Source organism: Convolutriloba macropyga, chromosome 5, assembly GCF_964194025.1.
Source record: "Convolutriloba macropyga chromosome 5, txConMacr16.3, whole genome shotgun sequence".
Classification (NCBI taxonomy): Eukaryota; Metazoa; Xenacoelomorpha; order Acoela; family Convolutidae; genus Convolutriloba; species Convolutriloba macropyga.
Window position 1 is genome coordinate 27,396,441 of NC_134472.1, and position 25,000 is coordinate 27,421,440.

General features: G+C 32.7%; 1 protein-coding gene across 1 annotated transcript in view; it reads left to right on the forward strand.

Annotated features, from left to right (window-relative positions):
- The first annotated feature begins 6,289 nt into the window (after positions 1 to 6,289).
- Positions 6,290 to 25,000, forward strand: part of LOC142339918 (uncharacterized) — a 20,090-nt gene continuing 1,379 nt past the window's right edge. The window contains exons 1-3 of the mRNA XM_075390277.1: positions 6,290 to 6,639; positions 13,689 to 13,855; positions 18,396 to 18,520. Coding sequence (XP_075246392.1) covers positions 6,479 to 6,639; positions 13,689 to 13,855; positions 18,396 to 18,520 — 453 coding nt within the window. The 5' untranslated portion in view covers positions 6,290 to 6,478. The remainder of the gene's footprint in view (positions 6,640 to 13,688; positions 13,856 to 18,395; positions 18,521 to 25,000) is intronic.

Here is a 25,000-nt window from a genome sequence, read left to right on the forward strand (position 1 = left end):
TGCAACACCAAAAGCTGCTGAACTTCTGAAACTTTTTTAGCACCCTGTAAAATTTTGAAACAAAGGTGGCATATACTCTGGTGTAGATATCGAGCTATGAAAAGACCATGTTTTATCAAAATTGGGTATGATTAGATGCTATATCGAAATTTGGTATGATTAGACCATGCTGGTTCCAAAAGATCTACGAAAAGAATTTTGCTGGAATTTTTTAATCATCCGAACAACGCCTTGACCTAAATTTTGTCACTCTGAACATTTGCTTTACCTAGTTTCATTCAATCAAGTAATGTGGTAATATAATACAGCTGCGATAACTGCTTTATCTTAAGAATTACAGCGTTTCTTTTGACCTTAGGCAGTTTTCCCACTGTACCTTAAGTTGGACTGCAGTGAAGCAATGCTATTTACCTTTTCTCCGTTCCTGCTTCATTATGTACACCAGCAAACAAAAATTTTTTTCCAAACTTGCAAAAAAGCAGACTTATGAAATGATTTTTGCTCGACTCATGAAAAGACAATTCACGACTATAATTTCCTATGACCAGACATCTGCTGGACCCATGAAAACACTTTTGCTGGACCTTAACTTAGAACCTTGACTGTGTAATTTTGGTCAAAATTGACCCCCCTCTACTGGAATATTTGGGTCTCTTCATAAGTCAATGTAAGGACTAGGGTAAGAATTTGCTTCGCCTTTCTATTCTCGCCCTTTTATAAAAAAATATAATTGAAAAAGGAGTGGCTCATGAAAGAGACTTTGGTTGATACGGTAGGAATTTTTCAAAAAAACACTTCAGAGAAAAATTCTCAAAACATGCGTAGTTACTTTTTTTTCACAAAATACCAGTACAATATGTTCTTTTTTTGAGGAGATATGGCTAGTCTATGCATACACATTGTCACTCTGTTTTAAAATAGAAATGCTAAAATCAATTACGGGTAACAAATGCTTGTTTAAAGGTGTCTTCACTTCAGTAAAGCCTATATGAAAATGCTTCATTTTGGTTTATCAAGGCAGTAAGATAGAAAACAATTTTATAATTTGTGGCTTATTGTATAATTTTTATTTTTCTCTGTAGCTTTGAATAGCGCTTAAAGGGATTTTCAACGGTCATTTTCATTTTTTTAATTGCGCTTTGTTAATAAAAAAGAGTAAGCATCACTCATGGAACACAGTTTTTCTTGTTCAAAAACAAAATTGTCACTTGGTGTGTTTTAAAACGTTATAAAGGAAGATCTCCACCAAAAAGTGGCTCATAGGTCATCCACGTCGAGAAAAGAACTAACTGTTTCCGTTAATACAGCTGCGATAACTGCTTTATCTTAAGAATTACAGCGTTTATTTTGACCTTAGGCAGTTTTCCAACTGTACCTTAAGTTGGACTGCAGTGAAGCAATGCTATTTACCTTTTCTTCGTTCCTGCTTCATTATGTACACCAGCAAACAAAAAATTTTTTCCAAACTTGCAAAAAAGCAGACTTATGAAATGATTTTTGCTCGACTCATGAAAAGACAATTCACGACTATAATTTCCTATGACCAGACATCTGCTGGACCCTTGAAAACACTTTTGCTGGACCTTAACTTAGAACCTCGACTGTATAATTTTGGTCAATATTGACCCCCCTCTACTGGAATATTTGGGTCTCTTCATAAGTCAAGGTAAGGACTAGGGTAAGAATTTGCTTCGCCATTCTATTCTCGCCCTTTTATAAAAAAAATATAATTGAAAAAGGAGTGGCTCATAAAAGAGACTTTGGTTGATACGGTAGGAATTTTTCCAAAAAAAAAAATTCAGAGAAAAATTCTCAAAACATGCGTAGTTACTTTTTTTTCACAAAATACCAGTACAATATGTTCTTTTTTTGAGGAGATATGGCTAGTCTATGCATACACATTGTCACTCTGTTTTAAAATAGAAATGCTAAAATCAATTACGGGTAACAAATGCTTGTTTAAAGGTGTCTTCACTTCAGTAAAGCCTATATGAAAATGCTTCATTTTGGTTTAACAAGGCAGTAAGATAGAAAACAATTTTATAATTTGTGGCTTATTGTATAATTTTTATTTTTCTCTGTAGCTTTGAATAGCACTTAAAGGGATTTTCAACGGTCATTTTCATTTTTTTAATTGCGCTTTGTTAATAAAAAAGAGTAAGCATCACTCATGGAACACAGTTTTTCTTGTTCAAAAACAAAATTGTCACTTGGTGTGTTTTAAAACGTTATAAAGGAAGATCTCCACCAAAAAGTGGCTCATAGGTCATCCACGGCGAGAAAAGAACTAACTGTTTCCGTTATTCAGTCTTTTTTTTCTATCAGCAGATTTTGATTGCATAATATAGTACAAATTTAAGTAGATATTGGTGTTTTCATCTTACCGAGACAGAATTGGGTTCGAGAGAATTTTTCAAAGATCCAAGACTTACTTTTTTGTTGAATCAACTGTTTACAGTACAGGAGAAATTTGAAAAGTCGAAAGATCTTGCAAGATAACCGTCCGATATGCATGAGACTTGCGATATAACCGTCCATCTTGTAAAACTCTTGAAAGACGAACGTCTTGCAAGAAGAGCCTGAAACATGCCTTTGCTGCTGCATGAGCCTCTATAGCTTCTTTGAATATTAGTGAATAGGATATGACCTATTCCCTAGCGTACATTGAGAAAATAGACCCAAAAATTCTAAGGTTAGCACATATAAATTGGAACATCGTCAAAGCACGCAAAAAGGGGCGCGCTACAAGAGAAGGCTAAAGCGTCTTGCAATCGCGTGTTGAATACCATGGTTTTCAACAAAGCGGTAAAAACGAACGAAAAACTCAAAAACGAACTCCAAAACCTTCTTCTAAAAACAAACAAAACAAGAAAATAAAGTACTTGAGAAATAAGAGACAATCAGAGATAGGCAGAACCAGGCATAAAAGCAAAGAATCAAAAAACTTAGTATCCACCAAAATTTCTTGGTGTCTGTAGTTTCAAAAGCAGAGTTACAATGTTCAAAGTTACATGCAAACGCAGCACAAAACCCTTGAAAATTTTTATTGACCATCTGGGCTCAGAAGAATTGAAAATCAAAAACATTCCGAAAAATTACATATCATGACAAAATCCGAAAACGAAATATTTTTTCGTCCCTACCAATGCGTTTTGCAACAAGTTTTTCAAACTGCTGCGAAAATGCTATACAAAAAGCAAAAACACTTCCAATCGATTGAACATCCATAATTCAGTAGTTTCGACAAGACATTCCAGACAATAGGGGATCTTCGTAATGAACAAACTGTTTTGTAGTGGTTTCATTATTTTTGATATTTATCAACATTTTGGTTAATTTGAGATACTACGAATCACCTTGGTTATCTAAAAACGATCATAATTTTCAAAAACTTGTCAATGAAAAAATTTCAAAATTTCTTTGAGAAGTAGCTGCGATTCCTTATTTTCATATCTTGCTGACAATTCCGTTGCCACCAAATTCTTCAATGATTTTTTTAATACACCTTAAAAGAGTTTCATTGTCCCTTTTAGATAAGAAAAATCGTAAAATGAAAAAACTTTTCATTTTATGTAAAATGAAAGGAAAACGCAATTTTTTTCTAAAAAACTAGAAGAGGAAAACCCAAATTTTTGAAAACCACAAAACTTTTTCAAAAGTTTAGGAAAAATGGAACTAGAAACTGCCTGGTAGCGTACATTCAAGTGCAAAAAAGCAGTTTATTTGTCCTTAAAGCTAGAAAAACTAAAGAAAGATAAAAGATTTCGAAAAAAACCTTGAAAATTGTTTAAAGACATTATCATTTTTATTGCTTAAGTTTTGCATCACCCAAGCATAGATCTCAAAAAGGACATAAAAAAAGATTTTTTATTGCAAAAGAGTTTTATAGAATTGGCAAACGATTGTTTGAGTCTAATCAAACAAGAGCATCAAAAATGACAAAAAATGAAAAAGTATTCAAAATTTGGGAATCAAGAACCACCGAATCTGCCATTTTCACCTCAAATTTAGGCATTCCCAGCAAATTGTCTAATTTACTCATGTCTTAAAAACCAATTCATTCTCGCTGGAAAAACAACAAAACTAATTTGAAAGCCATACAATGTACAAACAAAGCAAAAAAACAATGTTGAAATTGTACAAATAAGTCAAATTTACAATTATTTTGCTGAAGCTATTGAAACCAACCTCCTTAAAAACAAATTTATGCCAAAACATGACCAATCTCTTTCTCTCTCTCTCTCTCTCACACACACACACACATACACACCCACAAGCTTAAGAAAACTTGATGGGCCAATACAAAATGAAAAAGGACTAAAAATTTCTCCGAGTTTTGAAAAAACGTCATTTTTCAATTGCAAGTAGTCAGACTTCCTGACAATAATAACTTCAAAACTGAGGGTTCTCATTGAAGTTACCCAGTAGCGCGTATTTGCAAGTCCTTAGAACATATTTATTGCCGATGAAAATTAAGCAAACTAAAAAAATAACACAAATTGTACCAAAACTTAAAACAACGCAAACTTTACTAACAATTCGCTAGAATTCTTGATATTAGTTTCTTAAACATAATTTTTTTGTCGAATTCCGTTGTGAGAGAGAGAGTAACCCATCCACAAGCCCCATTAGATTAATTGGTCCTTAAAGACTAATAAAAACCCAAAAAAGACCCTCCAAAACTCATCTTCAAAACTGCTTCCTTTGCGCTTGAAATTATCCAGTTTTCCATTTTCAGGATATAAAAGATTCACCGGCCATTTAACATCAAACAGTTTTAAAACTGACAAACAACACGAAAGAACTAAAAGAATTTTCAAAGATTCACTGCAAATTTTGTAATTAGGTTTTCATTACCATAATAAGTACCTCAGAAAGCAGCTATGCAAAACATCTCTATCTTGACGCCTACGAAAACCACCTTTTCGAAATCCAAAAACATTTTCAAAAAATAACTAACTGAAAAAAACTGAAGTAACGATTGTTAAAGTTTTCTTTCACTTGCGACTCTGAAAAACTATTGGCAAAAATATTAACAACTGGTAAAATAAGTAGTTAACAAAAATACGATCTGACAGACCATCTAACAAAATTGTTTCATAAAGAGAAAACCGAAGAACTGGAAAGGATAGGACAAAGGACAAAATCGAAATTTATTATTCTTTTCTCTTTAAAATGCCGACAAGGCAAGTTTCTCCCAGTTATTCCTGAAAAAATTACAACTTCTGGTGTGTCAGTCATTGAGCCAATATTTGTCAAGAAAATTTAAGCAACTATTAAAATATGCATAAACAGAAAACATGAAAAAAATAGGAAAATGCATTAATTGTTTCAGTGAAAAGCGCCATGTCTAGACTTCAAGTCTGACTTCAGAATTGCATTAACTATAGAACAGCTCTAAGTTAACATTTAACGTGAGGTAAAACTTCAGCAAGAACACTATTTTTAGAAAAAAAGAGACAAAACTTTAAGAGAAAGACCAAAAACTGCAGAAATTTGTCCAAATTGACTAATTTTTCTTCAATAAAAATAAATAACTAACAATCAGTTCGAAGACCGCTAAAATTGCTAGAACAACTATACGACTTCCACCGAAGTTTTAATGAGAGTATAAAACAGCTAATAAAAGCTTAAAACATGACAAAAGGTAGAAACAGTTGAGTATTGAATTTAATAACGCAACTGTTAATTTAGATGGTCAAAAAGAATTCCAAACACTATTCTTTTTTTGATAATTGAGAGCAACACCTTTGACTGAAAAAATTGGTGTATAAACTTAAAAAACTGCTTTTGAACTGCGTCTGAAAAAAAATGTTGCTTGGCAAAAAGATTTCACGCACACTTTTCTCGCTACCTCTCGAAAATGACATGAACAGAAGACCACACTCTCTCTCTCTCTCTCTCTCTCTCTCTCTCTCTCTCTCTCTCTCTCTCTCTCTCTCTCTCTCTCTCTCTCTCTCTCTCTCTCTCTCTCTCTCTCTCTCTCTCTCTCTCTCTTCTATATGGTCATTAATTCGTTTAGCTGTTTGTCCTAAACTTTTAGTTTTGACATGTGGCAGTGACTTTAACATCCTGTTTTTAGTATACTCCAAATTTTGTCGATCAAAAAAGGAGCTCCACCAATACTCTTCTTCGAGTCGTAAAAAAGACAGCGCACCAATAGAATTCAATTCTTTGGATAGTAAAAAAGGCAGCGCACAAATAGAATTCAAATCTTTGGATAGTAAAAAGACAGAGCACCAATAGAATTCAATTCTTTGGTTAGTAAAAAGACAGAGAACCAGTACAATCCAATTCTTTGACTGCAGAGAATCAAGAAATTTACAATTCAGCTCTTCGAACCTTGCACTTAAAAGACCCATTATTGTAGCCAGCTTCGTTTGCCTAGCAATCTTACGGTTTTGACCTTGTACCAATGCCATATTGACGCCCTATATTTACACAACCAAACAATGTATTTAATAATTATTCCTCCGTTATGGAATATCATTTAATATGCCTTGTGACACTTATCGTCTTAGGCCCACAAGTGGTATTTTCTGGTAACGATCATTATACACACCATAGAGGACGAAGTTCTCTCGACTTCATAATTCCCAACAACTTCAAGAAACAGTCCAGACAATGTCAGAGGTTCAGGTAAAACAGCTCATTTGTGAACTTTTTTCATTGCCTCTATTGCCTCTAGTATACTTGTCGTGTTTTATAATAATCAACAGTCGTAGAGATGTAATTGTACGAAAAAAATACGATGCTGGCTTGAGAAAAATTCATTTTCAATCCAAAGTTCGGGCTGCCGATTGAGAGTTTGGTAAAAACGTTCCAAGTTCTGGAGCATTTTCTTAAATACGAAAGAGCCACCGACATTATTTCTGGAACAAAACGTTTGAAGGTCTAAAAATATTACTGAATTGGCTCTCGTTGTTGAAGTGAAGCCTTGAATGATAGTTTTAAAAATTGTTTTAGACGTAAATGTCAAAATCATGTTCTCAAAAGTCTTTTCAGAGAAAAAACGTTTGCAGTTTTTATACAGTGAAGACTTGAAGAAGGAAATTACCTCAATTCTAACGCCAATTAGTTAAAAATTTGACGCTAACGTTTGTCAGTTATCTAACTTCTCCAGTCTGGACAAACACGAATGAAAGCTGTAATATTGCTATATCAGAATTGGGGATCAAATGCGCAAACAATTAAAATTTTCGGCATTTTCTCCCACATTATATTCAAATTCTATTAAAAACCTAACGTTACTAGTGTGACGGAAGGGAATAAGTTGATGTCAAGATACGGCATTTTGAGGTAGACAGGGAAAAAAACTGCTATTGGCTATATGATTTGGTTTTTAGAGATACCGGTACACAATTAATTTCCACGTAACTAGAAAAACTTAACAGATCTGACATATTGGCGTTGATTTAATGTAGAATGAGAAAATTGGTTAACTTTTTAAACAAAATTTGATCACTATCTGACACAAAATCTTCCCAAAAATTCCTGAAAATTTTATAAGGAAATTAAAATTATTTTAGCATGATCACTAAATGAGAAAATATATTTTGGTCTCCAGCACACAAAATGTGATTCGCCAATTTTTTGTCTTCCAATATATTTTATTTCATTTTTTTCCGTTTGTTGAGATTTTATTGAGATCATCATATATGTATGCTGAGAGCAAGCTCTAATATTATTTATAAAATATGCACCTCAGATAAATCTTATCTTAAAAATGCTTACTTTTGCTTTCTAACGAACAATTGTCTCGAAATAAAAATAGTATCGAACAACTCTGAAACTTGTTCTCCGGCTGAACCGGTTGAACTTCTATCCTAAAATGTTGGTATTGGGTTAGAAGTAATGAAAAAATTTCAATTAAAACAATTTCTCGGATGAATTATCATTTCTCTTTGAGGTCATGATTGTATAAACCTACAGCATATTAAACAAGGAGGCTCGGTAATGTCCGTTCGCACATAAATTTCCGACCCCGCTCATCTATATTTTTCACTTAATTGTCTACCAAATTAGGAAAAGATAAAAAAATTATTATATAAACATATCGTTCAACAAACCAGTGAATCAATGAAACAATCTACCTAAGAGGGATAATGAAACCTGTAACCAAAATATGAATACCAGAACTAAAGGCGATAAAAATCAAATAATTACAAATATAAAACATTTATTTCTTAATATGTTGCTTTTTTTGTTTTTTAATGTCAAACTGATTAGAAACATTATGCATCAATTGAAATCTTTGAGAGATTGATATTTTTATACATCCAGAGAGCGCGATGGAGACCTGTCATTATTCAGGATATGTCATACGACTACAAAAGAACAAAGAACGACTACAGGCAAAAAGCAAAAAAAATTGCACGAAGAAGCGTGCACAAAAAAAACTTGCAAGAAAACGATGTCCCAGTCAGTTGAACAATAAGCTGTTCGCTAAAAAATACAGAAAAATCAGGGTCGCTTTTTTTCAAATAACCAGAGGGCCACCCGTTGTTGTAATACTTTCAAAAGAAAACCAAAACCGACAAAAATGGGCGTTATGCAAAAATCACGAACATTTTATTAAAACTGGTTTTTACCAAGATCAAAGAGCAGTTGAAGACAATAAAACCGTTATAAAAAGCATTTTTTTGTTCGATAGATAAGGGATGCATTTGACTTGTCTAAAGGGATGCTAAGCTACAAGTTAACCAAAAATGAGATTATTAAATCTCAGAAATCCATAGTCCTTTTTAAACAAATGACTTCAAAATTCAAAGCCAAAACAAACTTTCTACTAAAAGAGTAGACAGTTTATCTTGCAGTGGCTTGGAAAACAAAATGTACCCGTTATTAGTGAGACAAAGTCATAAGACTATTAAACAACATCAATTACAAACAGAACTAAAATTACTTCACAAACAACTTTACGAAATCACAGTGTTGAAGCCATTAAATTTATAAAATATTAACCGCGAAAAAAATAAAACTCCATTTTCGTTTCCTTTGGTAATAAAAAAGTCTTTTTTTATGAAAACGACTATCTCAAAATGACAGCAAAAAGAACGATAAATATTGAAAAGTATCTAAAAATCACAAAATTCTTCTGAAAAATTTTCAACATCTGTCAAAATTTTCAACCAACAGAAAAAACATCTTTGGTGCAACAAAAATTAAAAAGATCTTTCAAAAATGTGGCTACGTGACGAAACTGATACAAAATTGTAAATACGACAGAAAACGCAAACCAGGTTAAATAGTTTTACTCTTTTTTGTAAACAATTAATTTCAAAGTCAATAAAACAATTAGCTAATAACCGATATCAGCTATTAAGTTCATTTATCTGTCTACTATTGGCCACTGAAAAATTAATTTTCCAGACGATTGGCATACGACAACAAAAGTTAACAACAAATACAGGGCAAACAATAAATCTCTGCCAAATTCTGAAAGAGAACGGTGTCGCAACGCTCAAATCCAAATGTTATGAAAATAATCATTACATTCGGTTTTTAAACTGTTAGAGATTTTGAATTTCGATTGTTAAGTATTGTAACAACATACAAATGAAACAAAAACAACAGAAAAATGGGCAATTTTGCACAAAAATCACAAAATTTTTATGAAAACTCGTAATACCAAAACCTAGAAGCTGAATTTAAAAAATTTCGTCACAAAGATTACCTTGTATTTAAAATGAAAAAGATTTGACCTGTATATACAGAGGATTAAAAAATTTGACAGAAAAAAAAACTAATAATAAGTTCAAAAAATCACTGAAATTTAGTTAAAAGAAACACATTCAAGGACATAAGAGACCTTAGCTAACAACCGAATGCTTCTTTCAGGTTCATTTACAACTCACGAAGAAGCCATTTTAAATTTGGAAAGGATAGACTTAGTAATTAGTAGTAATTAGACTCTAAAAATAATAAGAATTGAGGGCAAAACACAAATCAAAGTTTTCTAAAACTCTTCCGTAGAGTCATAAAAACCCTTATGCACAAAAAATATGCACAAGAATCACAAAATTTTGTATGAAAACTCGTAGTACCAAAACCTAGAAGCTGATTTTAAAAAATTCCATCACTTGGAATACCTTGTATTTAAGATGAAAAAAGTATGACCTGTATTTACAGATGATAAAAAAATTTGACAGAAAAAAAATTATTGGCAAAGTTGTTCCAAATTTTTAGCAAAAATTACGGAAACTTTGAATAAGAACTGTCGAATATCCATAAAAATTTAAAACTCGATAACTCCTTGTAAAAAAGAAGTTTGAAAAAATCTTTTGATTTCCATATTCTACGATGTACCTGCTTTTTAATGATATCACTCACAACTCTCTTCGATGAATATATCGATCAGCCAAAATTCACTGAACAAAAGAAACAGTTTGAGTATATATTCTTCCCTACCCACTAAAGTAGTGGTCGGAACAAAAAACTGTGTTTTAATTTTAATTTACTTTTGCATACGAGGATAAGGTATCGATTTCAATCTATATTACTTAATAAACAAGTTTTAGCAAAATTGAACAAAATTTGGTCAAAATGACAAAAAATGTGAATAAAAACAGCAGAATTCACATTTTTTCTCAAAAGTTTGAACCTCCATAACTCCCTGTAAGAAACGAAACTCAGAAAAACTTTATTTCCATTTTCTACGCTGGAGGAGCTTTCTAATGTTACCAGTCTCAACTCTCTACGATGAATCTATCGATCGGTTAAAAAAACCCATTTGAGTATATAGTTCCTCCCCCACAAACATTTCGGTACAAAAAAAAACGTTAATAAAACTACATAAAACTATTGTTTCTAACTACATAAATTTACTTCATGGAAGCATTTTATATCTAATTAATTGGAGTGTTTTGAACAAATCAGTGATGTATTTTTGCGCATAAAGTTTGGAGCAGTCAAAAGCCAAATAAAACATAAAATAAAACATCAGTAAAACCGAAATTTTTAAAGGCGCAGAGTGATTGACTTTATTGTATAGATTTTGGAGTTCCTCGGCAAGTTACAAGATTATCCTGCATGATTTTGCAAAAATATGAAAATTTTGAAAGACCATGCATATTCTCATATTTCTATGAGAATATGCATGTTTTAGGATTCTGGCAGATTTTTGAAGCTACGTTCAATTTCTCTATAGTAAGACATTTTTTTCTTGAAAGTCTTATAACGTAAACTTTTTGTAGCAAAATTCAAATTCAAATCAAATAGAGCACGTTAGTTCACATTCCGTCTAAGGCATTTATGGAATAATTTACTGTCTTTTTAAGGAATCAAACTCTGCTTCAGAACATAATTCTGGCGTTGGATTTAAAAATATGTTAAATAAAGCCGTAATTCATAAACACAAGAAAAACATGGCTGAAATTTTTGATCGTCCTTTAAGATCTCTAATATTTAAGCTCGTTAACAAAGAAGTCTTAGCCACTAGCTTATACAACAATTTTTTGAAAGATACAACAAATTTTGGCCTGCAAAATTTCTCCGTCAGGGTATATATATATATATATATATATATATATATATATATATATAAATATATATACATATATATATATATATATATATATAAAATACGATTTAGAAGTGTATAAAGTGAAGAGAACTTGCTTCTTGCTACCATCCAACTTCGATCGAAATTTTTCGATTGCTACTCGGAAACCTACTGAATTATCTAGTTCGTTTTGTTTTGTTCAAAACATTTATGAAGAAGTACCTTTTATCTATTCCATATAACAAATTTTTTAAAGTTTTGCATTTCCCTGAAGGGTAGATATATATCTAAGGTTCGAATAATAAGGTAAATAGTTAGAAATATGAAAATAATCGATCAGTCAGTTCTAACCTAAAGAATTCCACTGCCGTAAAGTTCGCGACCCCAAAAATTTGAAAGGTTGGAACAAAAAGGTGGAACTTTTCAGAGTGTCATTCAAGTCGAACTTCCACGGCCGAAGCCTGAGAGCTAGCGAACGCAAAATATGTACTAAATGCGTTGAAAGCAATATTTAAGCGGTGAATAGGTTGATCATGAATAATAGAGCGTTTATTTTAGCGTTGACCTTACATAATTTTACCGCTTAACTGTTAGGGTTAGTTTTACATAACTTAGCGCTTTTAGACTTGTTCTTACAGATTTTAGCGTTTATATTGGCGTTTATCTTACATAATTTAGCATTTTTTAGTGTAGATCTCAAATTTTTTAGAACACAAGTAAGCATTTTCTAGAATTAGTCTTACATATTTTATCCCCTATTTTTGCGTTTTTTTCGCCAAATTTAGCCTTTAGTTCAGCGTTGATCCCTGTCGGAAAATGTAAAAAAAGATGAAGGTAAAGAAAATGTAAAAGTAGAGAGGAGAACCATATGAAATAACCAATTTCCATACCTTGACTACATGGTCAAGACCCAAAATCGACTCAAAATGTTTTTATTCGTCAGCTCAAGATCTGCGTCAAACATTGGACAACGACGGTCGTTTCATACAAAACTTTGGTAGAACCCGGTCTTTTCTGTTTTTTTTTTTTTAGTTTTTTCCAATTGATCTGAGAGAAAACTCTTGCTTAGAACAGCAGATGCATAAACTTTGCAGCTCGAGGTATGGCAACATCGCATGAAAGCAATAAAACACAAGATAGCCAGTTGGGAGATAGTTAAAAGTTTTATATTTTTGACCCAAATTGTGAACATATGTCCAGTTTTGTTGCTCAGTTCCCACCGGCGAAAGTCAGTGTTTGCCCGTCGTTCTGCTAACTTAGAAATGATCATTGAAAGTTTTTAGATATGTCGACCCACGGCCTTTTCATAGTTGATGCGGTCCCGTACCTAACTCCAAGTGCTTTTCAGTACTGGGCCACTATGAATGCAATTTCTCATCATTACTGAATCATAGACTTGTTCATGTCACTTTGTTGACTTGTCAGACTTGCTTTCATTCAGATTTTTCAAGGGTCAGACTTGGGCCAAGTGTAAAAAGAAACTTTGGTACGTGAATTGAACCCACAATCTCCCTCTCGCAAGTCGTTTGTCCTCCTTTCTGCGCCACCACGACTGTTAACATTTAAACTTTTGTGCCGTTAATATACGCTTGAAAGAAAACTTCCAGCGAGAAAGAGAGCAAAATATATTACATGGGAGACTTGCATTTACAATTGCCCAGTACTGATTTACACTTGGAGTTCGGTACGGGGTCGACTCAACGTCTTTTCACGAGTTTTTTTACCAAACATTTTTGGCCGACACAGGGTCGACTTCGACTTTTATTGGTCGACACATGGTGAAACCTATCCTTTATCAGTCAACGTATGATCGACCCTGACATACATCGGTCGACTCAGATGGTCGACCCGGAACATTTAAGTCGACGCGCATTCTTTTCATACCAGACATTGGTCGACAATAGTCTATTCTTCCTCATTATTGATCGACTACGGTCTTTTCACGTTGACCTTTCAACTATAGTTAGGCTACCTCTTGCAAGAAGTCTCTGTTACTTAACAAAAGGGGACGGTTTTCTGCGCTGGTTTTTGTCAGTTGCACTTGGCAAACCTATCCAAAACTATGCATGATTCGCTGCGGGAACATAAGAACATCTCTTTAATGTAACTAATCAAGCAGTGATGGCAATTTATGAAGCCTATATGAGCTCGGAAAACAAAACTAATTTTTCCTTTCGTGTTTTAGCAGCTATTTTTGCTTGCATCGATACTTCATTGCAGTCGAAAATAGTGGCAACAAGACTACCAGAGAGGCCTTAGATTCAGACATGGCAAAGTTCAGGCGCGTGATTAGAGATTACTACAAGTATTACAATATTTTCTCCTTCATTGAAATTGACAGTGATACTGCAGGTTAGCATTTCTGACAAGTGACATAAGGACATTTTCTGTTGCCTGTGATAAATTCAATTACGAAAGATAACTGACCTCAAAAGCCACCAGACAAGTGACCTCTGATCAGGCCCAAGTCGAACGCTTACTGTGTGCTTCCAAACAATAGTTCCCGCGTCGAGGTCTGGCGGTGAATTTTCGTAAGAAATGCGGTGAAACGCGGTGAAAAAAAAACAATTTCCTCTGCGTATTTCTTACATCTTTTTGCGGTGAATGCGGTGAATCGCGGTGAATTATTTATTTTCACCGCGTTCTCAGCATTCTTTCAAAAAAGCTTCATCCCCACACGGGTTCGACCCTCGGACCTCCTGCATGCCTTCAACTGCTTAGTCCACTGCGCCAACTGTCACTTACATCTTCGCAATTTCTTGTGAATTTAAATCAGATTGAGTAAACTTAGGAAATCATAGGCGGTGAATTTTTGTAAGAAATGCGGTGAATTTCGCGGTGAATTTTTGTACGGAAATGCGGTGAAAAATTTAATTTCACCGCATTCACCGCGATCACCGCATTTCTTACAGAAATTCACCGCATTCACCGCATTTCTTACAAAAATTTTCCCAAAAACCTCGACCCGGGTTACTGTCTGGGAATTTCTTTTCTGTTTCAAGCGCAGAAAAGTCTGGTCAATAGACTGATTTTAACTTTTTTTTTTAATTCTAACTTTTTTTCTAGAAATGTTAGGTGTACCAACCTTATTGTTTTACAATCTAATTTCTACTGGTAATCTGGGATATCAATTTGGTTCACTTTAAACAACCTTTTGACCCAATAAAGTATCTATTTTGTTAAAACTATAATAAGCAAAAATTGAATAATTCCAAGTTAAAGCCGAACGTTAGGCGGATAAATCTTTTTGTTTTACAATCTACATACTACGGCTGACTTTTTTGCAATTTTTCCTGATCGGGGGTGGTCTGCTCGGAGGTTATTTCGAGCGCACAAACATCTACACAATGGTCTGGAAAATATCTGGGCCGCGTATGATAATGTGTAGAAAATGGTCTTATCAATGATATTTTTGGGCTGGTGATGGTCTGCTCAGAGATCATTTCAAGCACATGATTGTCTGGAAAATGGTCTGGATTTGATCTTGGCCATGGTCATACAAAAGTCACGACAATGATATGATTTCGGTCTGATCAGACGGGCACACAATCGCGTGATTATTAATTACATGCAACAAAATGAAGAAAGCTATAAGCAAAGTTCCCAAAATGATTCATCAAGAAAACGTCAAAATTACTTTCCAAACGCAGTGTCCAGAAGCCAGGATATTTCGTTCAACGAGATTCAGCCACACAGTTTTCATGTTGTTGTTAATTATATTTCAAAATATAATAGTCTGGGATATTGATACTAATAGTCTGACTAATAGTCTGGGATATTGATTTCATTCACGTTAAACAACACTTTGACCCTATAAGATATCTATTTTGTTAAAAACATAATAAGCAAAAAGTGAATATTTCCAAGTGAAATCTGAACTCTTTTCTAGGGAAGTTAGGTGGATCATTCTTTTTGTCTTACAATCTACATACTGCTGCTGGCATTTTCGCAATTTTTCCTGGTAGGATATGATCTGATCGGAGATTACTTCAAGCGCACAAACATCTACACAATTGTCTGGAAAATATCTGAGCCGCCTATGATGATGTGTATAAAAAGTGGTCTTATCAATGATATTTTTGGTCTTAAGATTTTTGCTTAGAGGTGGTTGTTATGTTGTTGTTAGTAATATGTCAGAGATTGTATAATTTGATTTCATTATTTTGGAAACTGAAATTCACACCAGCCATACAATGTTTTTAAAGCTACTGATGAACAATTTCATGAATTTCTTCAAAAAAGGGGCCAATTCGTATCTTCAAGAGAAGCTTATTTTATAGTTTTAATTTTTTGTTCACTATGCCAGTACTGCTTAAAAAAAACATTTTTTTTGGAATTTTAGTTATTTTTCTGGAAAAATTGATCCGTTGTCAAATATTAATTGCCGTTTCAAAGATCATTTTGTCACGAAATAATCCTATTTATCTCTAGTTGACCTCATGCTCACTCCCCAATTTCAACTTACCTATGAGAAGAAATCATCACTTACCATAATTTGGTTTTAGTTACCTACTAAAATACTTGCTTTTTTTAAATAACAACTTTTTTAATTTCACAATAGAACCTGTGGTTTCGCACAAACCAATCTAAAAAAATAGATATTAATGAAATGCCATGAGCAGATGTTTAAGACGGATCTAATCGACAAAACATCCCTTAAAAAGCAAATAGGAATTCGATGTCATCTATGTATTTTTTTAACAATCAGTTTTTTTTATCACTTACGCCTTATGAAAAAGTTGTGAAATTCTAATGCGCGCTGAAATTATGCTCATCTAAGCAATTTGCTCAATAAGTAATGATTATTACTCTTGAGGTGAGAACGATGAGTTTATGGGTTTAACAAAAGCCTTTCAATATTTTCAAATATCAATTTGAATGATAGAGGGGCCGCTGCAAACACCCTAATTTATTCCAGTTTACTTCACATCGATCATAGAAAAAATTTCGTTTTGACTGTCTGCAGTGCACCCGAATTGTTCATGCGGCAAAACCTACAAGTTGTTGGTTCCTACATTCAAAACTAGAAAACCTCTCAAGCTCTCGAAGGAATTAGAGCATCGTTTTTGTTTGTACTGGCCTAAACTAATCTCATCATGAAATCCAAATGCCTATTGTTTAACTCTAACACAGATTTTTTTTGCACTAACACAGGCAAAATAAGTCAATTTTCTCTTTTTCTCTGGCTCTCTCTCACATACACACACAATCCACTTCAAAGTGACCTATTGTTCAAGTTTCTATTTTTTATTCACTATACCAGTACTCTTAGCTACTTTTGTGCAATTCAAAAAATAAATAATTTTTGTAGAAAACCGATTCGTAGTCAGTTAATAATTCTCATTTTAAAAATAATTTGTTCACAATTTGTTCCTAAATAACTTTAGTTAACCTCATGCTTATTTTGCAATTATAACTCAGCGATGAGAAGAATTCAATGCTTACAAAGTTATAGTTTTAAGGATTTAGAAAAAAAAGTTTTTTTTATTACTTTTTTCCTTTGATTTATTATAAGAAACTAAGAATTCTCATAATCGTCCGCATAAATATGTTCATTTAGACAAAAAATGCTTTCAAGGAACTTTATTCAAAATACTTAAGGTATCATTGAGATGCAACGAGCAGAGATATGAGAAAGATCTACTCGACAAATCATCCTTTAAATCAGCAGTTAGGAATTTGAGGTCAGTTTATGTAACTTTTTTTACCAATTAGGATTAATTTTCATTTACGCCAAATGAAATTTTTGTGAAAATTTAAGCGCCCAGAAATTATGCTCACCTAAGTAAGTTGCCTATTAAGTAAAGATTATTGCTGTTGAGGTGATAACTTTGAGTAATTGGTTTTAGAGAAGCCGCCTAATTTTGATTGATCAATCTGAAAGACAGAGAAATCAAAATTTTTCCATAGCTTTCTTCGCTTCACCACACGTTGACTAGCCAAACGAAAATATTGAATTGCAGAGAACGAAAAACAATCAAAATTAATTTTTTTCTGATATCACTCAGCTGACAAAGGAAGGCCATAAACACCTTAATTTATCTTAGTTTACTTCACATTGATCATAGAAAAGTTTTGTTTCGACTGAATGAAGTGCACTCGAAATTTTCATGCGGCAAAACTCACAGTCGCTGTTTGTTAAATTCGCAACTAGATCACCTCTGAAGCTCTCAAAGGAATCATAACAACCCTTTTGCTCGTACTGGCCTAAACTAATGTACTTAAACATGACAGATTGTAATTTTTGAAACAAAATTTTGAAATTTTTTTTGAATTTTGAATGCTTGCCTCGCTTATCTCGTTTTTGAAAACTGATAGTAAAAATTTGAAAAATAAACATAATCTTAAAATGTCGTTGAAAGTGACATCAAAAATCGAAAGCAACGATTTATCTTTCTTCGAATAAGTTTTAATTTTTTAATTCCTTATGAGCATTGTATATGACACCTGACTGTTCATGAAGTCACTTTGAGAATCTGACCTAAATCACAAACGGTTTTGCTGTCCTCGATTAATGACAGATTTTCAAAGGGACTTCATCGTAGTCATGTATCAGATACAACGCTCATAAGGAAAAAAAACTTTTCACATCTTTACGATCAAATTTTGAAAACGAGGTAAGCGAGGCAAGCAGCCATAATTCAAAGTTTTTTTCGGAGTTTTTAACCTACATAATATTGCATAAAACACAAACTTGGAAGTTTGAAATCTGGCTCTCTAGATGGGGAAAATCTGGCACTGCAGATTTAAACACTACAGGGATGTGGGTGTTTTCATGTGAGTGTTTCAACAAGGCATTATAACTCTTTAATAGGTTAGATTATGTTTAAATACGTACCTTTTATTTAATGGATCAAGGATACATATCAACGAAGATTTCGTTTTCTTACAGGGTGCTGTGGCTATCAAGTAATGACGTATATGAAACATGGACAGTTCAAGGGGCTTTCACCCTCCGAATATTTTCAAAGGTTGACTGATTTCTCCACAGAAGGGAAGAGACTAATTTTCCTACAGGTGAGCATAGTTCAAGTTCGAAAAACTTTCTTCTATACGGACGAAACGGCGATTACAGGCAATCTCTTGGTGTAAATCGTTTCTTAATTGTTTCTTCTTGATTTTTAAATAACTATTAACTTTAAATTTGTAACTTAACGTTATAGTGTTCAGATTTCACGTGCATTATACGTAAGATGATCAGGTTCTTTATGTGATAAATTTGTCTCGAAAATAAATGGCAAAAAAACCTCTTACGTCCCCCAACGCATTAGCTTTGAAAAAGGAATCAGATTAATTAATAATCAAAATAAAATTTTCTTCGGTCATTTTGAGGCTATTTGGATCTGGAGATAGTCTGTAATGATCTCAGTGCTCTCTTTCATTTCATTTGATTTATAAATTTGGCGCACTAATAATTAGTTTCAGTTGTTATTCTTATTCTTCCCAAGACGCTATCAAAACGCAATTGTTGATTTATTTTCAAGTCAACTTTTCAAGAGGTTTGACGAATTTGAGGAAACATATCTGGCTTTTCTGGCTTTTGACGGATTTTGCAACTACTAAATCTGAAAACAGAACTCTTACGACCTCGTATTACAAGAGTTGAACTATTAGAAGAGATTACTATTTGACAGTTTCTAAATCAAAAAAAAATTGGAGTATCAAAACAATTCAGAAACTTTAATCCCCTCTTCCATCGTAATAGTCTGTAATATTATTGATTTAAAAAAGCAACGGAAATATCATAACCTCTCTGCATCTCAGAAACATAACAGAATTTCAAAAAATTTCATATTTTGGATCCTTGCTCGGCTTGCCTCTTGATTATAAACAATGTGCTATACATGAAGGTTTCCTTATTGTATATCGACAACCTTAAACTAATAATAATCTTTTCTAAAAATAATTTATTTCTTGCGAACTCTAAACAAAAATTCGCCTTTTCGTTTTCAAAGTTATTAAAAAAGGGGTACTATACTTTGTTATATTTTTTAGATGACTTGCTTTTTGATCCACAAGATGGCATTACGTTTGTTCCAAATAGTACTTGCATATATAATTGATGTAAAGCCAATTTATCTCAAATAGATAGACAAAATCCACGAAAAATGATTGTCCAATAATTGCCAATTTGCAATAACTTTTGTTTTGTTGAAACAAATCAAATCAAAAATTGATAAAATAGAGTATTTAAAGTAACAATGAGGCTCATTAATGTGCATTCGTACTTGATGTTCCGATCCGTGCTCATCTACAATTTTGACTTGACTGTCTTTTGACTTACAATTTTTGACAAAGAGATAAACAAGAAAAGATGTTTGAGTTTAGAAAAAATCGTTATACAACCAAACTAATAAATGAATTAAGGATTGCCGTGCCTCATTACAACGAGATTTGCCATTAAAACGATTACGAGAAAAAACAACAACAAAAAAGCAAAAACAAAATTTTCACGGCAAAAACCCGTATCTTACTTTAAAAGCACCTAGTAACAACGTCATATTACAATCAGACAAAACCCTAACTACACAAATTTACTTTTTCCTAACTACGCAAGGTGGGATTTCTCTTCAGTGAGATTAAGTAACAAGTCGACAAAAAGAATAAAAAATGCGACGAACTCAAAATCAATCCAAAATTTTTAAACCAAACAAATTCAAAAGTCTTAAAAATCGTTAGCTTTTAACAAAAAAATTCTTAATAAATTTACTAAAAATTCAAAATGAAACCAATAAGACCTGTTTTTGGTTAGACTAAGCCAAAGGAATGGACTAAAAATGCAGAAAAACTCGATTACGATAAACAAAATACAAACATTGCGAAAACACAAATTAGTGAAGCCATTAAAATCATTTACAATTATCTGAATATTATGCTTTTTTTATTTCAATTATCTTTTATACTTTTTCAGTTAAAAATATACTGAGTTAGTTAAAACAATTTGTTGGGCCACATTTAAAAATCATGGGGATCTGTTATTACTCGATTGTGCTTAAGGAAGGGAAAAAGAAACAAATACACCACTCACATAACTTTTTATGAGAACGCATAATGTCCTACAAACGAAACATCAGTTAGGCCATAACGTCAATACACATGTTAATTTTTAAGTAATTGTATTGGACCTCTCAATGATGAGAATAAATTACAAAGTGAAGAAGAGAACAAAACTGACAAAAGTGAAAAACTCTGAAAAATCTTAGAAACGTACGAAATCACATATTTTAATACTATTCGCTATTAACTGACAGCTGCGGGTAAAATCATTCATTCAACCCCAACCACAAGTTTGTTAGACTGGTCAATATTTTACGGCTACCTAAAGAATAAAAGAAACAGGCCAAAACAAATTCAAAAAAAATTGAGCGAGAAAAGTATCGAAATCATTTAAAAATGACCTTTTCAGTAAAAACTTAAGCTAATAAATACGCTACGTTTTGACGCAATGAGACGGCAAAATCTTTGCCATTCATAGGTTTTCAATAAGACATTGCAAAAAGCCTTTGACTAGGATAACAACAACAAAAGCACTAAAAATCCAAAAATTATGTAGAAAAGTGCGAGAAGAAATTGTCGAAGCCATTTAAAACATAAACTTTTCTCTAAAAACTGTTTGCATTGTCCATAGAACAGCTCCTCTGAGCAAATTCAGTTATCAATAATATACTAATGTGTTGAGATTCCAAAGGGAACCATAATTACAAAAAAAAAATATCCAAAATTTCAAAAAAAACTCGTGCATCGATGTCATAACACCAATAATTGGATGATAAAACCGCTAATTAGATTAATTTTGGCTGAAATACCTGGAATGGTGTCCGGAAGTTTTTGAGATTGATTTACATTTGACGAAAACAAGTTTAAGCTCAATTAATATTTGAAAAAGTTATCGAAAAATAATTTTTCAAGTCTTAACAGAATTGAATTCAGTAGCCTTCAACGGATGTCAATATTTACGCTCAGTTATAACTCGATGGGGGAGAAGGATATTTTTCATGCATTAGTAATCATTAAGACATCACGATAAGTCTTATGACTATAGAAATAACAGCAAACACAGGCGAAAACCAAATAATTCTCTAGAAAAGTGCGAGAAGAAAGCGCCAAAGCCATTTAAACCATCAGCTTCTCTTTGAAAAATGTGTCCATGATTCATTAAACGTGTTTATTAAGCCAATGGGAGATGTCAACATCAGGATTACGTGCTGAGATTTCAAGAGGAACCAATAACCCGAAATTATCCAAAACTTTTCAAAAAAATTTTTGCATTCTAGTGGCCTTGAAGTCGTACAAAAAATTGTTAGAAGATAAAACCGCTAACCAGGGTAATTTTCGTTGTAGTAGAAAAAATGGGGTATCGTCATTACTGAGACTGACTTACAATTCACGAAAAAAAGGTTAATGATCGGTATATGTTAAAACATTTCTCGGAAAATCATTTTTAAAGTCTTAACAAACATTTGCTCTCCACTCAAAGCTCTAAACTCTAGATAGGTTCTCCTAATGTTCATCACAAAACTTATTGCCTTTTTAGTCGACGATTATATGCCATAGGGCTTCAAAAATTCATCTAAACCTCAAAAATAAAATCAAAATTTCATTTAAAAATACGAAAACTCGGAGTTGAAGCCAAAAAAAAACACGATCGATTCGTTGAAAACCAATTTTTTGTTCATTGGGCTGCATTAGACTGCAAATCAGGTTTGTCCTTAACAGTGCCGTGATATGAAAAGTGACATGTCTCTTGGGGACTTAAGAAAACAAAAGAAAATATAAAAAGGTTTCTAAAAAAAAACAGCTCTCAAATATAATTCGAATTTTTTTGATAGTAAAGTTCCCTACGAAACCAGAGATAGTCTTTTTATTGCTCTTCTTCTGCTAGAAACTCAAAATTGATTCATTTTATGGCGTGAAATAAAATTCTGAATTAATTTTTTTTATAAAAAAAAAAGATCTTAATTTGAAGAAAATTTACAATAAAAGTGAACAAAATCATGCCAAATACCCCGTGTTCACACAAAACTTCAAACCTCGACGACTCCTCGAAAAAAAACGAAATTCAAAAAATCTTTTTCAGTTTCGAATTCCTCGCTGGATGAGCTTTTTACTGATACCACTGACATTTCTCTACGATGAATATATCGATCGGCCAAAATTGTCTGAACAAAAAAAAACCCGTTTGAGTATATAGTTCCTCCCCCCACAAGTGAGGTCGAAGCAATTATTGGCGTATGAATTCTTTACGGGTTTTGAAGTGAACTGGAGAGAAACCTTAATCTGATTTTCCTTTCATTATTCACTGTGTGAAATGTTAAAGTGCAAAACTTTCATTTGAAAATTTTTAGTTCAATAACAGAATCTGTTTTGTTTAGGCCACCACGCGCACATGCTATAATGTGCTAATAAAACACATAAATACGTTACATAATTAAATATAAAACGCATAATCCGGCTTTAATTAGGCTTACGGTTACTGCAATAACGAAGGCAATAAAAAAATATACAAATTTTTCTGGATTAGAAAAATGAAACACTGTTTTGCTTGTTTGATTGTGCTAACATACATTCAATAAATCTGAAAGCAAATATAAATTCTACATGAGTATATTTTAATGCTTATTTAACGACAAAATGGTTAAATTATGTTTGGTCTTTAAAGTTTTCATCATTCTAACGTTAGGTTCCGTGGCACTTTGCGCCAATTCTGAAAAATTTTTCTACTATCTTTGATTGGTTGCTCTATTTCTTTTGCTTTAGTTTTTATAGTATTTATTGATTGGCCCTCTTTTGTTTTTGATCTCGTGAGCATTTTGTTAAGTTCATTGGAGTTTCTGATCTTCCTCAAATTGTTAGGCTCCGCAGGAAATTTCGTTAGACTAATTTTTGACATCAGTGATACAGAGAGTTTGTGAGTTGACGGATAGATGAGCGTTGGTTGCACTTAATTGATATTCCTACTAATCTGTAGGACAATATGTTTCAATCACTAAGAGCAATATTTTAGAATCAAAATTCTGCTGAAAGAGAAATGCGACTGTAGAAATGATTCATAAACGAATATTATATTTTTCAGAGGTGTGTTATCTGTAAAAAAGATTTGGTCATTGAATATTAGTTTAGCGAATAGCGTTAAATTCACCTGTATTCCAAAATATTGGTAGCTTTGTCAGCGTCGTATAACATTTCATTCACATTGGATATCTGGTCGATTTTATTTTCTTTTACTGAAAAATAATAGATCCATTCTATCAGAATTTAACGTGAGCTGATTTTTGTCCAAGTAGGTATCTGCATAAATCATTGCGCTATCAATTTTGTGAGTTGCTGTATCCAGTATCAATTCAGCTTACATAACTGTTATCATCTGCTAATTGAACCATAAGCAGTCACATGCTATTTGTTCCGACCCACTTTAGTGGGGGAGGAACTATATACTCATCTGATTTTTTTTTCAGTCAATTTTCGCCGATCGGTATATTCATTTTACAGGATTGTAAGTGGTATCATTAGAAAGCTTGTCAAACGTAGATTTTCAAATTAAAAAGATTTTTTAATTTTGCTTTTTCCAAAGAGTTACGGAGATTTTGAGATTTGTGAACGTTACCCTAACTTCCATTGTTTTGTTCACATTGTAATAATTGCTTAAAATTTGAACAATTTTTGGTAAAACATGAGAAAACTGTTCGTGATATTCTAATTAGTTTGACGCTTAGAGATAGAAGAGATTTAGCAAATTGTTTGAACCAATTGTTTTGGCGAAACTTTCAGCAATTTTTTTTCTGCATTGTTTCCCTTTTTTTTATAAAAAATAGCTTCAAATTTTCATATTTGGCCCATTTTGTCCTGTTTGATCGTTGGCGCTGACAAAGAAAATTCTAACACATCTCCATTTACTCAGATATGGGCTAATTGGACCTCCGGTTCCCAAGAAATTTTTCTGGAAATATTACATCTGCGGTCTTTCGCTAATTTAAACGAATATTTAAAGAAAACGCAAAATTTTTTTTGAGAAACTGAGATTTTCAACTGTCAAAAAACTTGGAACTCAATATTTTAGAACGACAGAGTTGATACCATCCATGCAGCCAGTTTTAGTCTCATCATTGAGTTTTGCAATGAAAATGATTCGGATTGTATTTTTGTATTTTCGTTCTGTATTTTGAAATAATTTTTGCATTTGTTTAATAAAATTACAAGAAAAGCTTATTTCATTTAATGGTTCATTTAATAAGAGTTCAATTTATGTTCCAAAAAGATTCAATCAAAAAATCTTGTGTTTTATGTAAGAAGCTCATCGCTTTTGTGTGAAGCTCAACGTTTTTCAATGAATTCTTTAGATTTGCCAGAATTTGATGTCTTTTTTTGTCATTTGACTGAGTTTAATTAATAAAATGCCTTATTTGGTATCCAAGGGGCTAGTAACGAAACTCTTTAACTCTTTCAGATGATTACGTTCTTTGTTTGTAATATAACTTGATGGAAATCGAAATTGCATCC